General features: G+C 41.5%; 1 protein-coding gene across 4 annotated transcripts in view; it reads left to right on the top strand.

Annotated features, from left to right (window-relative positions):
- Window positions 1-13,349, top strand: part of MAPKAPK5 (MAPK activated protein kinase 5) — a 53,118-nt gene that overhangs the window by 19,497 nt on the left and 20,272 nt on the right. For 3 of the 4 annotated variants that reach the window (XM_032168651.2, XM_032168648.2, XM_032168647.2), the window contains exons 2-7: window positions 4,060-4,133; window positions 4,965-5,040; window positions 6,363-6,460; window positions 7,525-7,633; window positions 9,061-9,150; window positions 9,876-9,971. In XM_032168651.2, the coding sequence (XP_032024542.1) occupies window positions 4,060-4,133; window positions 4,965-5,040; window positions 6,363-6,460; window positions 7,525-7,633; window positions 9,061-9,150; window positions 9,876-9,971 (543 nt within the window). Of the gene's footprint in view, window positions 1-1,851; window positions 1,992-4,059; window positions 4,134-4,964; window positions 5,041-6,362; window positions 6,461-7,524; window positions 7,634-9,060; window positions 9,151-9,875; window positions 9,972-13,349 lie in introns of all 4 variants that reach the window. The other variant, XM_032168650.2, reaches the window with a different exon arrangement.

Below are 13,349 nucleotides of genomic sequence, written 5' to 3'. Positions count from 1 at the left end.
CTAATTTTTTTATTTTTAGTAGAGATGGGGGTCTCACCATGTCGATCAGGCTGGTCTCGAACTCCTGACCTCGTGATCCGCCCGCTTCAGCCTCCTAAAGTGCTGGGATTACGGGCATGAGCCACCACGCCCGGCCTGCATCAGGTAGCTTTAAAAAAATCTCAGGTAATTGTGATGTGCAGTTATTGTTGAGATCCAGTGGTCTAGAACAGTGTTTAGAAAAGCAAGCTTTCTCTGTAAAGGGTGATATAGGAAATATTTTAGGTCTTGCAGTCCCTATGGTCTCTGTTGCAACCCCTCAACTCTGTTGTTGTAGTGTGAAAGCAGCCAAAGATAGTATGAAAGCAAGTAGATGTGGCTATATTCCAATACACCTTATTTGCAAAAACAGGCAATGGCTGAATTTGCTGACCTCTTGTCTTGGAGAATTCTCAAAAATGATTTTATTCCAAGTGTTTGTATCCTTGTTAATTTAAGGTGTGTATATTTCTTAGCACAACCCAGCCTTTGCATTTGTCATTGATGTCTTTGAAGAATTAGTCCATAATTTCCTTCAGTAAAAGTGTTTTAATTGACCATGCCTTCCTACCTTCTCCTTTGTCATTAAAATATGTGAGAAAATGTGCCAGCTGTGGGCAGTCTAGTTGAAAGGTGTGTGTGAACTTTTTTGGCCCAGTTGGGCTCAGTGAAGCCTTAGCTGGCTAGTGTTTATGGCACCATCAACAAAGATGGAAGAATTAAGCCTGGGAAAAAGGACAGGAGGTATAAAAAATGGGGTCCAGAAATTCAGCTGTAGGGGAGCCTGGTAGTGGTTCTCCTACTACCTTCTGCAAAGTTCAGTGTCAAAACTCCAGTCAGAGTCTCTAAAGTTGAACTTTCTTGGCTGTCCATCAGGTAGAGTACTAACTTAATAAGTACAGTGGAGGGCCTGGTGTGGTGGCTCATGCTTGTAATCCCAGCACTTTAGGAGGCCAAGGTGGGCGGATCACCTGAGGTCAGGAATTCAAGATCAGCCTGGCCAACATGGTGAAACCCCGTCCCTACTAAAATACAAAAATTAGTTGGGTGTGGTGGTACACAACTGTAATCCCAGCTACTTGGTAGGCTGAGGCAGGAGAATTGCTTGAACTCGGGAGGCAGTGAGGCCAGATCACGTCATTGCACTACAGCCTGGGCGACAGAGCAAGACTCCGTCTCAAAAAATTAAAAAAGTAAGTACAATGGAGAATTTGGTCAGACAACTTATTTTTACATCTGAGGGGTTGGGCATATAAACTCTGATTATAATGAATAGTTCAGTAGAACAAATCTTATTTTCCATAGAGTCTCCTGTGAGTGTATGATTCCATTAGTTGAGTGGAACAGTTTTTACCACGATGCTTAAATTCTGCTTCAACTCCCTCCTTCCCGCTACTCTATTCCCCTGGGTCTCGTCAGACACTCCTAAGTCAAACAGGTCATGTAGCAGATAAGTGAAGGAAGTAGGCAGGTTAAGTGGGTAGGTTTGAGTTCTGTTTAGGAGGTGGTGAGTGAAGATGGAGCCTAGGACCTCTCTGATTGGGCAGTACTTGTTCCTAATCTTTATGCTGGGGCCTGGGCAGTTACCCTTAATAGATGGAAAGGTGCTTAGGGTAGGAGATGGTAGAGGATGCCAGAGTCATAGATTATAGCCTTGATAGTGCCCAAGGTCACTGTGTGACCTTGACAAGCTCCATAACCCTGATGCACAGTTTTTCAGAAGGGAGTTTGTGTAGCCATCTTGCTGGGTCCTCCTAACTCAATATCCCTTCATCATAAGGCTTTAGTCTGGCTTTCTAGGGATTAATTCCTTTCTAATCATTCATTCCATAGTTATTTACTGTATGCTGAGAACCTTTACCAAGAATTGGACACAGAAAGGGGTGGAGATGAAGACTTTCCAAGCCTGACACATTCACTGGATAGAGGCCTTGTTTTCATGCCTGAACTTAGCCTGGTATACTAGCTGCTCAGTGAGTGTGTGTTACATGAGCAAATATCCTATTCCTGTATACTAGAGAGCAGGATTCTTGTGCTACATGTGGTCTATCAGATTTTCGTTGCAAGAAAACAATGTGAAAGTCTTAGAGATTTTGATTTTTTTTTTTTGAGATGGAGTTTCGCTGTTGTCGCCTGTGCTGGAGTGCAATGGCGTGATCTTGGCCCACAGCAACTTCTGCCTCCTGGGTTCAAGCGACTCTCCTGCCTCAGCCTCCTGAGTAGCTGGGATTACAGGCACGCGCCACCATGCCTGGCTAATTTTGTATTTTTAGTAGAGATGGGGTTTCTCCATGTTGGTCAGGCTGGCCTCGAACTCCCACCTCAGGTGCTCCTCTCACCTCATCCTCCCAAAGTGCTGGGATTACAGGCATGAGCCACTGCGCCCGGCAGGATTTTGATTTCTTAAGGTCTGCAGTTGGTTTCCTATTTTACCTGTGGAACCCTGCAAAAATGCATTTTAGACTATCACAATTTAAATATATGACTTTCTTGCCTGTAACCCTAGCTATTCGGGAGGCTGAGGCAGGAGGATTGCTTGAAGTCAGGAGTTTGAAACCAACCTGGGCAACATAGCGAGACCCTGTCTCTAAAAAAAGAAAAAAGAAAAAAATTAGCCAGATGTTGTGGTGTGTGCCTGTCTTCCTAGCCGCTTGGGAGGCTGAGGTGGTAGGATCATTTGAGCCTAGGAGTTCAAGGCTGCAGTGAGAAATGGTCACACCACTGCACTCCAGCCTGGGTGACCCTCGGTCTTCTTGGCTCACTGCAGTCTCCGCCTCCTGGGTTCAAGCAATTCTCCTGCCTCAGCCTCCCAAGTAGCTGGGACTATAGGCACGCGCCACCACACCCAGCTAATTTTCGTATTTTTTAGTAGACACGGGGTTTCACCATGTTGGCCAGGATGGTCTTGATCTCTTGACCTCATGATCTGCCTGCCTCGGCCTCCCAAAGTGCTGGGATTACAGGCGTGAGCCCAGCCGAGACCCTGTCTCTTATAATAAATAAGTGAGTGAATGAATGAATTAATTAAATTCTTTTTTATCTAAAAGCATATGGCAACAGAGGCTAACATGCAATAGTTAGCCAAGAATTCCATTACAACTTTCATTAAACTGTAGCGGCTCTATCCTAAACTGTTGAAAGTTATTTATATCAGAAATATACTTACATAATGAAATTGATGGAATATATCTGTACACAAAATGATGCTGTTGGAAATTAGATGTTTACTATGATATTGATTAGTTACTATTTTTTTTGAATTTTTAAGTCTCAGTTTATTCAGCTATTCCAATAATGTAATCAACTTGTTCAGGGATATAGGCCTCTATAGCTTGGCAGCATATATCTGACTAGTCTTTCTAGAATCTCATAAAATATACTTGACCATTGTAGCAAAGAGGCATTTAGTAATTGATGCATTTTGAAAGAGTATCTTCCTCTGAGATCCCCCCAAAAGCATTGATTGCCTGTGGAAATGTACCTTATAGATGAGCTGAATAATTTCCTTTTATCCTGAAGTCTTTGCTTTCTTGTTGGAAAATTGGAAAACAATGTCTAACTGAGTCATTGTCATTTAGACAAAATGTTATAAAGCCCTGTAGAACACAAAGTTCTGCTTATCAGATTCTCTTAGAAGATGAGCTGTTAGGCCGGGCGCGGTAGCTCACGCTTGTAATCCCAGCACTTTGGGAGGCCGAGGCGGGCGGATCACGAGGTCAGGAGATCGAGACCACAGTGAAACCCCGTCTCTACTAAAAATACAAAAAATTAGCCGGGCGTGGTGGCGGGCGCCTGTAGTCCCAGCTACTCGGAGAGGCTGAGGCAGGAGAATGGCGTGAACCCGGGAGGCGGAGCTTGCAGTGAGCCGAGATTGCGCCACTGCACTCCAGCCTGGGCGACAGAGCGAGACTCTGTCTCAAAAAAAAAAAAAAAAAGAAGATGAGCTGTTGAGCGACAGGTCTTCTGTTGTCCCATCTCTGCTTATTCAGCTTGTTAACTGGGGAATCATTCTCTGTCCTCTCCCTTTTTTTATATTAATAGGAAACTTCCATTTTAGAAGAATACAGTATCAATTGGACTCAGAAGCTGGGAGCTGGAATTAGTGGTCCAGTTAGGTAAGAGATCCATATGAGAAACTATGGCAAAATATTGGCAAGTGCAAACTCTGAGAAGGGCCATTTGAAATACATCTTGAATTAGACACATCAGGTGTGCCAGGTTTGAGAAATAGGCCGAATTTAACAAGTACAGGTTTTTATGTTAGGCTTTTTCTCATGTATTTAGAAATTAGTTAAGAGTGACTGAGTCGCATGGTCTTTTTATAGAGTCATTTAAGATGTTGAGACTGGCCAGGTGCGGTGGCTCATGCCTGTAATCCCAGCACTTTGGGAGGCCGAGGCAGGCGGATCATGAGGTCAGGAGATCGAGACCATCCTGGCCAACATGGTGAAACCCCGTCTCTACTAAAAATACAAAAATTAGCTAGGTGTGGTGGTGGTTCCTGTAATCCCAGCTACTCGGGAGACTGACGCAGGAGAATCACTTGAACCAGGGAGGCAGAGATTGCAGTGAGCTGAGATCATGCCACTGCACTCCAGCCTGGCCACAGAGCCAGATTCTGTCTCAAAAAAAAAAAAAAAAAAAAGGTGTCGAGACTGTGGGACCACTGTGAGAGTCACCTGTAGCCAGCTGAGGCCATTATTTTTCATTGACCCACAGCAGCAAGTTGCTGTTGCATGGCTTAGAAGCTGAGGCCTGAGCATTGGCTGCTGGGCAGAGGGGTGAGATGCTTCTTTCCCCCACCTGCTACCCTTGGGAGCAAGTTTGTTCTGATGCACCTGGCCATATTCTTGATGAGAAGTATACGTCTCAAAGAAAAAACTTGTTAAATTAATTTTCATTCTAACATATATGATCTCTGATTGATTTTTTTTCTCCAAATCTAGAGTCTGTGTAAAGAAATCTACTCAAGAACGGTTTGCACTGAAAATTCTTCTTGATCGTCCAAAAGCTAGAAATGAGGTATGCTTTATTGCCCCCGACTTAATTAAATATTTGAAGTGCCTAAGAATTGTTCTTTTGCAAGTAAGGCAGCTTCCTAGAGAGAATACAGTGATGCATAAAAAGTTTTATGTCCAAACTTTATCTCTCTTCCCCATTCATGCTATCATAGTAAAGTAGTCCTAGATCTGTCAGTATCAAAGGCCATTGAGTCATTTCCTTTCAGCCACCTCTTGTTCTTTTAAAATTAATGTGATTCTTGTACCCTCATGTATTCAGATTTACCTCAGTTTTGCTTATTGAAAAAGGTACTTAAAGGTGGAGATAAAATAGCACGAGGAAGGATCAGGTGAATGGTGTATAAAAGTGATGCTACAGGAGGACTCTGAGGATGTTTCTAGTTTGTTTCTTCTTTTTGAGACAGTTTCATTCTTGTTGCCCAGGCTGGAGTGCAATGACGCAATCTCGGCTTACCTCAACCTCTGCCTCCCGGGTTCAAGTGATTCTCCTGCCTCAGCCTCCCGAGTAGCTGGGATTACAGGCATGCGCCACCACGCATTTTTTGTATTTTTAGTAGAGACAGGGTTTCTCCATGTTGATCAGGCTGGGTGATCCACCCGCCTCGGCCTCTCAAAGTGCTGGGATCACAGGCGTGAGCCACCGTGCCTGGCCTTTAGTTTTTAAAAATATACATTGGGTTTGTTTTTGCTTCTGTTTGAAACCGGGTCTTGCTCTGTCACCCAGGCTGGAATGCAGTGGCACGATCATGGCTCACTGCAGCCTTGACCTCCCTAAGCTCAAGTGATCCTCCCACCTCAGCCTCCTGAGTAGCTGGGACCACAGGTATTTGCCACCATGCCGGGCTAATTTTTTTTGTATTTTTTGTAGACATGGGGTTTTGCCATGTTGCCCAGGCTGGTCTCAAACTCCTGGGCTCAAGCGATCCGCTTTGGCCTCCCAAAGTGTGGGGATTACAGGTGTGAGCCACTGCCCCTGGCTATACATTGGTTTTAAATTATCTGGATATGGTAATGACATTCTAATAACATGTGCAATGAAGGACTTCTTTTGCATAAAGAGATGTGAATAATTTCTAAAATGAAATGAGTTGTTTGCCAGATTTTCATTTGCAAATATATGGAACAGTAGGAAGTAAATCTGTTGGTAAGGTTTTATTCATGGAAAAAGCATTAAGGAGATAATCTCTGAAAACACTGGGTTTTTATGTCATTCTGGGTGATAAAGTTTTTATTGTAATTAGCTTGTACCTAGTATGGTCAGTTTTTGGAGAGAAAATGTTGGTATCCCCTACCTATGGAAACATTTCCTCTGTTCTCTTTAAGGTACGTCTGCACATGATGTGTGCTACACACCCAAACATAGTTCAGATTATTGAAGTGTTTGCTAACAGTGTCCAGTTTCCTCATGAGTCCAGCCCTAGGTAAGATTACACAGTGTCATCATCAAATGCCCATATGTAGGCCAATGTGTAGTGGAGCCGTCCTCTCTTTTATGTGCTCCCTCCCCTTCCTCTCCTTCTTCCTCCTACCCTCCCTTCCTCTGCCCTTCCTTCTCCCCCTCCCCTTCCATCTCCCTTTTTGTAATTTGGAAAGCAGACAGAATTATGTAATGAATCCCCAAGTTCTCATGATCCATCCTCAACAGTAATCCTCTCGTGGCCAGTCTAATTTCATCTATGCCCCTACCACTCTTCAGGTCCCCTGATGATTCTGATTACTTTCTCATTTCAAGAAAGCATTTAATGTAGAATTTAAACAGTTTCTATTTCAAATCAGTGAAAGGGGCCCAAATATTATTCTAGGCAAAGTCTTAGAGGCCAATAAAACAAAAAGCCTTTATTATTGCTTAGTCTGACTTTCCTTTTAAAGAAAGAAATCAACATTATTCTTTTAGTTACCAAATGTTTGGCAAGCATATTGGGTGGCATTCTAAGTCTCTTTGATGAAATTCAAAATTAAATAAGGTATGGTTTTTTTGGGGAAGACTGAGATGTAAACCCATCATCATAGCAGTGCAATAGGCACTAAGGACAGGCATCCCTAAAATATTCTAAGCTTACAAAGGAGAGGAGCTGCTAACTATAGTCTGGGAGGAGAGGTGTCTCACAAAGGCTGCGTGGAAGTTAGGACTTGAAGGAAGGGTAGGAATTTTCCAGATGGCAAAAGAAGATAGAATTTTAAAAACAAATGAGAAATCAAACGATTATTTTTCACAACTGTGCTCTGTTGGTGAAAGCATTTGGATGGAAGCTGGAAGCATATATGAAACAATGGTAGCCAAAAATCACATTAAAAATTTTTTTTCAGAACATGAGAATTTTTGCTCTTAGTAACTGTGTTATCCTGGACTTAGGAAGTTGTTACACACTTTGTAGATGCAGTATCTTTAGGTCAGCTTCTTAATGTTTCGGGGTTTTTTTGTTTCTTTTTCTTTTTTTTTTTTTTTTTTTTTTTTAACTTAACAAAATCAAATGCTTTCAAACAGGGCTCGACTCTTAATTGTAATGGAGATGATGGAAGGGGGAGAGCTATTTCACAGAATCAGCCAGCACCGGCACTTTACAGAGAAGCAAGCCAGCCAAGTAACAAAGCAGGCAAGTTAACCCCAGGTACCAATCAAACTGCCAACAAAGTTGGTTAACAAGCGCAATTTCATTGGGGGGAAGAAAAGAAAACTTAAAGAAAAGCTCTATTTGACTTCTCATTGCCTGCTTTGTTATGTAGTCAGAAAACATGTTTTGACAGGAGAAATGTGACCCCTTTTATACTTGGGGGTGGGGGTATTGTGTTCTTAATTGGTTTTCAACTGTTTCCTGAGGCTGCTGTGAGATTTCAATAAACTCTGGAAGGAAGGTGATCTTAACTGCTTTGTAGACTGCAGGTATCTTTAGGCATGTAGCTACCAAGTACTGTTATTAGACTTTGCGATAAAGTGCTGCTGATACCACCTGAAAGATTGTATGGTATAAAAATATATTCTAAGAGAATTGTACATAAGATGCTTCCTGCATGTGAGCCACCTTTCTGTGATTTCTTCAGATTTAATAATATCCTAAGATCTTTGTAATTCTGGATTATTCCTGGTTATATTCTATGTTGACATCACATTTTATTGCTGTAGAAATGATTTATGTTACAAACAGTACTAGGAATCCAGCTGATAATCACTTCTTGCAGAGGTGAAAAGCTAAACCCTCAAGGCTTATCTTCATACCAAGCAAGCAAAGCAAAGAGAATTAGGAAGCACAACCCAATTGCTTCTTAATAAAAAGTTCTTCCAAGTTTCCCATGAACCTTAAGCAATTTTGGATGCCTCCTTTCTGGTAGGGAGGAACTGATACTTGGATTGCTGAGAAAATTCCATATTAAGAGTTAAAGAACAAGTAGAATCTGCTCTTTCTGTTTGATTTTTTAAATTATACCTTTAATTTTTTCAAATATTAGGATTAAAGGGTGAGCTCTGATAATCTATAAAATAAAACCCCTTCAAATCCACATAAACAGGCAACATTTTCAACAAGCATGATGAGCAAAATGAGTTTCTAGTATTGGTTGGAAAAACCCAGTCAGCTGATTTCTTGACCCTCAGCTCCCTGGAGAGTGCCATTCTTGTCTGAGCCAGGCAAGCCTGCCAGTAGCCCTGCTGTGGGAACTGCGCCTGCTGACCATTGCTTGGCTTAGGCGTTTCTTCTGCAGTGCCTGTCATACCGCAGATGAATGAAAGTGGCAGCATTTCATTTTTCCCATTTCTTACAGGATTTACCCATCAGTTTATTCTGACAAAGAATTGCTGTACCATCATATTTTTCTTTCTGTTTGACAAAATACAAGTTGCAGTTAAACTAAGCTTAATCCATTCTGTTTCTTGGTATTCCAAGTTTTTCTTAATTTCTGCTTTAAAATTGAAACTGAACGTAGTCTTAATGAAGGCTTGTTTTTTAACATCCTGAGTTCTCTACACCAGGTGTATTAAAGAGTGATCTTTTCTAAGAAGTGGCTGTTCCATTGTGTCTTTTTCCAGATAGCTTTGGCTCTGCGGCACTGTCACTTGTTAAACATTGCACACAGAGACCTCAAGCCCGAAAATCTGCTTTTTAAGGATAACTCTTTGGTGAGAAGACTGTTTTTCTGCATTTTAGTGCTGCTACTCTTAACATAGTTCAGGAGTGGGTGTGTTTGGAGCGCTCTGAATTCATGGTGAAAAAGCTTTAAGCCAGAGTGCTTCAAACAGCTTATTTCTTCAACTCGTTCCCTTGCTAGAGGCTCAAAGCTGTACTACTGTACTCCCGGCATTGATAATTTTGGATGATACTGATATGTATTTGTGGGACTTATGATTTTAGATATTATTTGGAGGACCTTTGGGAAGGGGCAGGAATCTGTATGCTGTTACATATTATCTCGTTTCATTTGCTGTTTTCCCTTTCAGCCCTGTCCCCTGCCCCATGTCCCACCAGATAAGTTGGTCTGGCTATCATGAAGCTTATGGCAGATATTAAAAGTGAAGTAGCACCCCAGATTGATGAGAGGTGATAGATAGGTTCATAGAGTGAAGGGACCCTAGGCCAAGACCTTGGCGTTAGTGCTGCCCTTACAAGTTCTAAAACAAAAATAGCTGTGTGAGTGGGTAGGAATTCCTTACTTCTGCATTACTGAGAACAGTTCCTCAGTGTGAATCTTTGTCTCCAGACCTGGGGACATGTTATTTTCATAAGTTCACATCTCAGCCAGAAAGCAACTTGTTAGAGCTCAGGGTAACGTGTCTTGCACCTGGATTTTCCTTTAATGTTTATTGAGCACTCTGGAGCAGTGACTCCTTTTTTTTTTTAATTTCAGGATGCCCCAGTGAAGTTGTGTGACTTTGGATTTGCCAAGATTGACCAAGGTGACTTGATGACACCCCAGTTCACCCCTTATTATGTAGCACCCCAGGTAAGCATGTGCGGTTTCTGTCCTAAGATCTGTCAGCAAGCTGCCCATCGACTCGTGTTCCTTCTATTCTACAGCACAAGTAGGCATATATTACAGATGGGAGGGGGAGAACTTAGCTTTAGAAACCTACAGATTGCTTTATTTGGTGTAGATCTTTTATTCTTTTAAAATCAACTTTAGCCAGGCGCGGTGGCTCACGCCTGTAATCCCAGCACTTTGGGAGGCTGAGGTGGGCGGATTACAAGTTCAGGAGATGGAGACCATTCTGGCTAACACAGTGAAACCCCGTCTCTACTAAAAGAAATACAAAAAAGTAGCCGAGTGTGGTGGCGCAGGTGGAGTAATCCCTGCTACTCAGGAGGCTGAGGCAGGAGAATTGCTTGAACCCGGGAAGTAGAGGTTGCAATGAGCCGAGATGGCACCACTGCATTCTAGCTTGGGTGACAGAGCGAGACTCTGTCTCAAAAAAATAAATTAATTAAATAAAATGAACTTTATTGAGGTATGATTTAGAAGTATGATTTACATACAGTAAAATACCTCCACTTCAAGGAGAGTTTGATGAGTTGTGACAAATATATATCCCATATGGCGACCACCACATTGAAGATGTGGAACATGCCCCTCACTTCACAAGCTGCCTGTGCCACTTTACAGTCAGTCCCCTCCCAACTTAACCCCTGGCCCTAGGCAACCACTGACATGCTTTCTGTCATTATTGGTTAGTTTTGCCTGTTGAAGAATTTCAGAAAAATGTAATCGTGGACTTTGTATGCTTTATTTCTTTTGCTTAGCATGTTTTTGAGATTCGTCCATGTTCCTGCATTTATCATTCGTTAATTCCTTTTCATTGCAAAGTAGTATTTCATTATATACCTAAGCTGCATTTGTTTTTTCCATTCACTGACAGGATTTTGGGTTGTTTTTCATTTTTGGCTATTATGAAGAAAGCTGCTAGGAAGACTTCATTTACAGTTTTTGGGGGACATGTTCCCCCATACCCATATCTTTTTTCCAAAATGGCTATACCATTTTATGCTTCTACCAGCAACGTATAGAGTTCCAGTCATTTCACATTTTTACTAACGCCTCATGCTTGTTGCTTGTCAGCATTTGTCATCTTAGTCATTCTGGTAGGGGGCAGAGTGTTACTTCATTATAGTTTTAATCACGACATTGTCCTGATGGCCACTGTTTTGGAGCACTTTTTATACATGTGTATTGGCCATTCTGTTGTGAAGTATGGGCATTCATCTTTTGCCCTTTTGTTATTGTTGGTCTCTTGTTAAAGAATTGAGGTATAAGAATTTTAAAATATTCTGGACACAGGTTCTTTGCCATATGTATGTTGTATTCTTACTGCTACTGTAACATATTGCCACAAACTTAGTAGATAAAAACAACAGAAATGTATTATCTTATACTTCTGGAAATGAGAAGTCTGAAATGGTACTCAGTGCTATAATCAAGGTGTCAGCAGGGCTGTGTTCCTTCTGGAGGCATTTCTTGCCTTTTCCAGCTTCTAGAGGTTGCCTACATTATTTGGCTTGTAGCCTCTTCCTTCATCATCAAAGCCAGTAGCATAGCATCTTCCAATGAATGTCTCTCTCTATGACTTTGACCCTCTTGCCTGCCTCTTAAAAGGACCCTACTGATCACATTGGCCTTACCTGGATAACTCCCCATTTTAAGATTCTTAATTATTCTGCAATACAAGGTAACATAATCCCAGGGATAACATGGACATCTTGGGGGGCCCATTATTCTGCCTTCCATATATATATCATGAATATTTATCTCAGTCTGTGACTTGCCTTTTAATCTTCTTAATGGCCTTCGAATAGCAGAAATTTTGAATTTTAATGAAGTCTATTTCACCATTTTTTTTAATGCTTAGTACTTTTTGTTCCTAAGATCCACAAGCATAAATATTTTCTCTGATGTTTTCTTATAAGAGGTTATAGCTTTAGCTTTTACATTTGGGTCTGTAAGTCATTTGAGTTTGTGTGTGTATGAAATGAGAGACCAGGTTCTTTTTTTCCCCCTTAAGGGTGTCAAGTTGTTGCAGCATCATTGGTAAAATATTTTTTACAAATCATCATTTGTGAAAGGATTTGTAAAAGGATTGCATTATTGAATTGCAGTTTTGTTTTTTTTTTTTTTTTTGAGACAGAGTTTCACTCTTTTTGCCCAGGCTGCAGTGGTGCAATGGTGCAATCTTGACTCACTGCAACCTCCGCCTCCCGGGTTCAAGAGATTCTCCTGCCTCAGCCTCCCAAGTAGCTGGGATTACAGGAGCCCGCCACCATGCCCGGCAAATTTTTTGTATTTTTAGTAGAGACAGGGTTTCATCATGTTGGCCAGGATGGTCTTGATCTCTTGACCTCGTGATCTGCCAGCCTCAGCCTCCCAAAGTGCTGGGATTACAGGCATGAGCCACTGCGCCTGGCCTGAATTGCAGTTTTGTTGAAAACCAGCTGGCCATATATCTGTTGGTCTTTTCTGGATTCTATTCTGTTTGCTTAATTTATGTATGTGTCTATAGCAAGAGCATCTGCATTATTTTAGCTTTATATTATATCTTGACTTCAGATTCATTCTTTTTCAAAATTGTTTTGGCTATTCTAGATCCTTTGTATTTCTCTACATTTTAGAATTCACTTCTGTATAACAGAAAAGCCTCCTGGGATTTGACTGGGATTGTATTTAATCTATAGATGAATTTGGAGAGAATTGATATCTTAACAATATAAAAGTCTCCCAATGGATGAACAAGGTATATATCTCTCCATTTATTTAGGTCTTCAATTTTTCTCAAAAATGTTTATGCTTCTTAATGTTACAGGTCTTGCACATATTTTCTTAAATTTATCCTTAAATTTTGTTTTTGGCTGCTGTTGGAAATGATATTGTAAAACATTTCAGCTGGGCGCAGTGGCTCACACCTGTTATCCCAGCACTTTGGGAGGCTGAGGCAGGCGGATCACCTGAGGTCAGGAGTTCGAGACCAGCCTGGCCACCATGGTGAAACCCCATCTTTACTAAAAATATAAAAATTTGCTGGGCGTAGTGGCCGGTGCCTGTAATCTCAGCTACTTGGGAGGCTGAGGCAGGAGAACCTCTTGAACCAAGGAGGTGGAGGCTGCAGTCAGTCGAGATCATGCCATTGCACTCCAGCCTGGGTGACTAGAGTGAAACTGTGTCTCAAAAAAAAAAAAAAAAATTCATTTTCTAATTGTAACCAGTTTATAGAAATACTAGTGTTTTTTTTTGTTTGTTTGTTTTGGGTTTGTTTTTTTTTTTTTTTTTTTGAGATGGAATTTTGCTCTCTGTTGCCCAGGCTGGAGTGCAGTGGCGCAATCTCAGCTCACTGCAACC

This window comes from Hylobates moloch, unplaced genomic scaffold (assembly GCF_009828535.3).
Source record: "Hylobates moloch isolate HMO894 unplaced genomic scaffold, HMol_V3 SCAFFOLD_12, whole genome shotgun sequence".
NCBI lineage: Eukaryota > Metazoa > Chordata > Mammalia > Primates > Hylobatidae > Hylobates > Hylobates moloch.
This window is presented reverse-complemented; position numbering and strand designations above follow the sequence as displayed.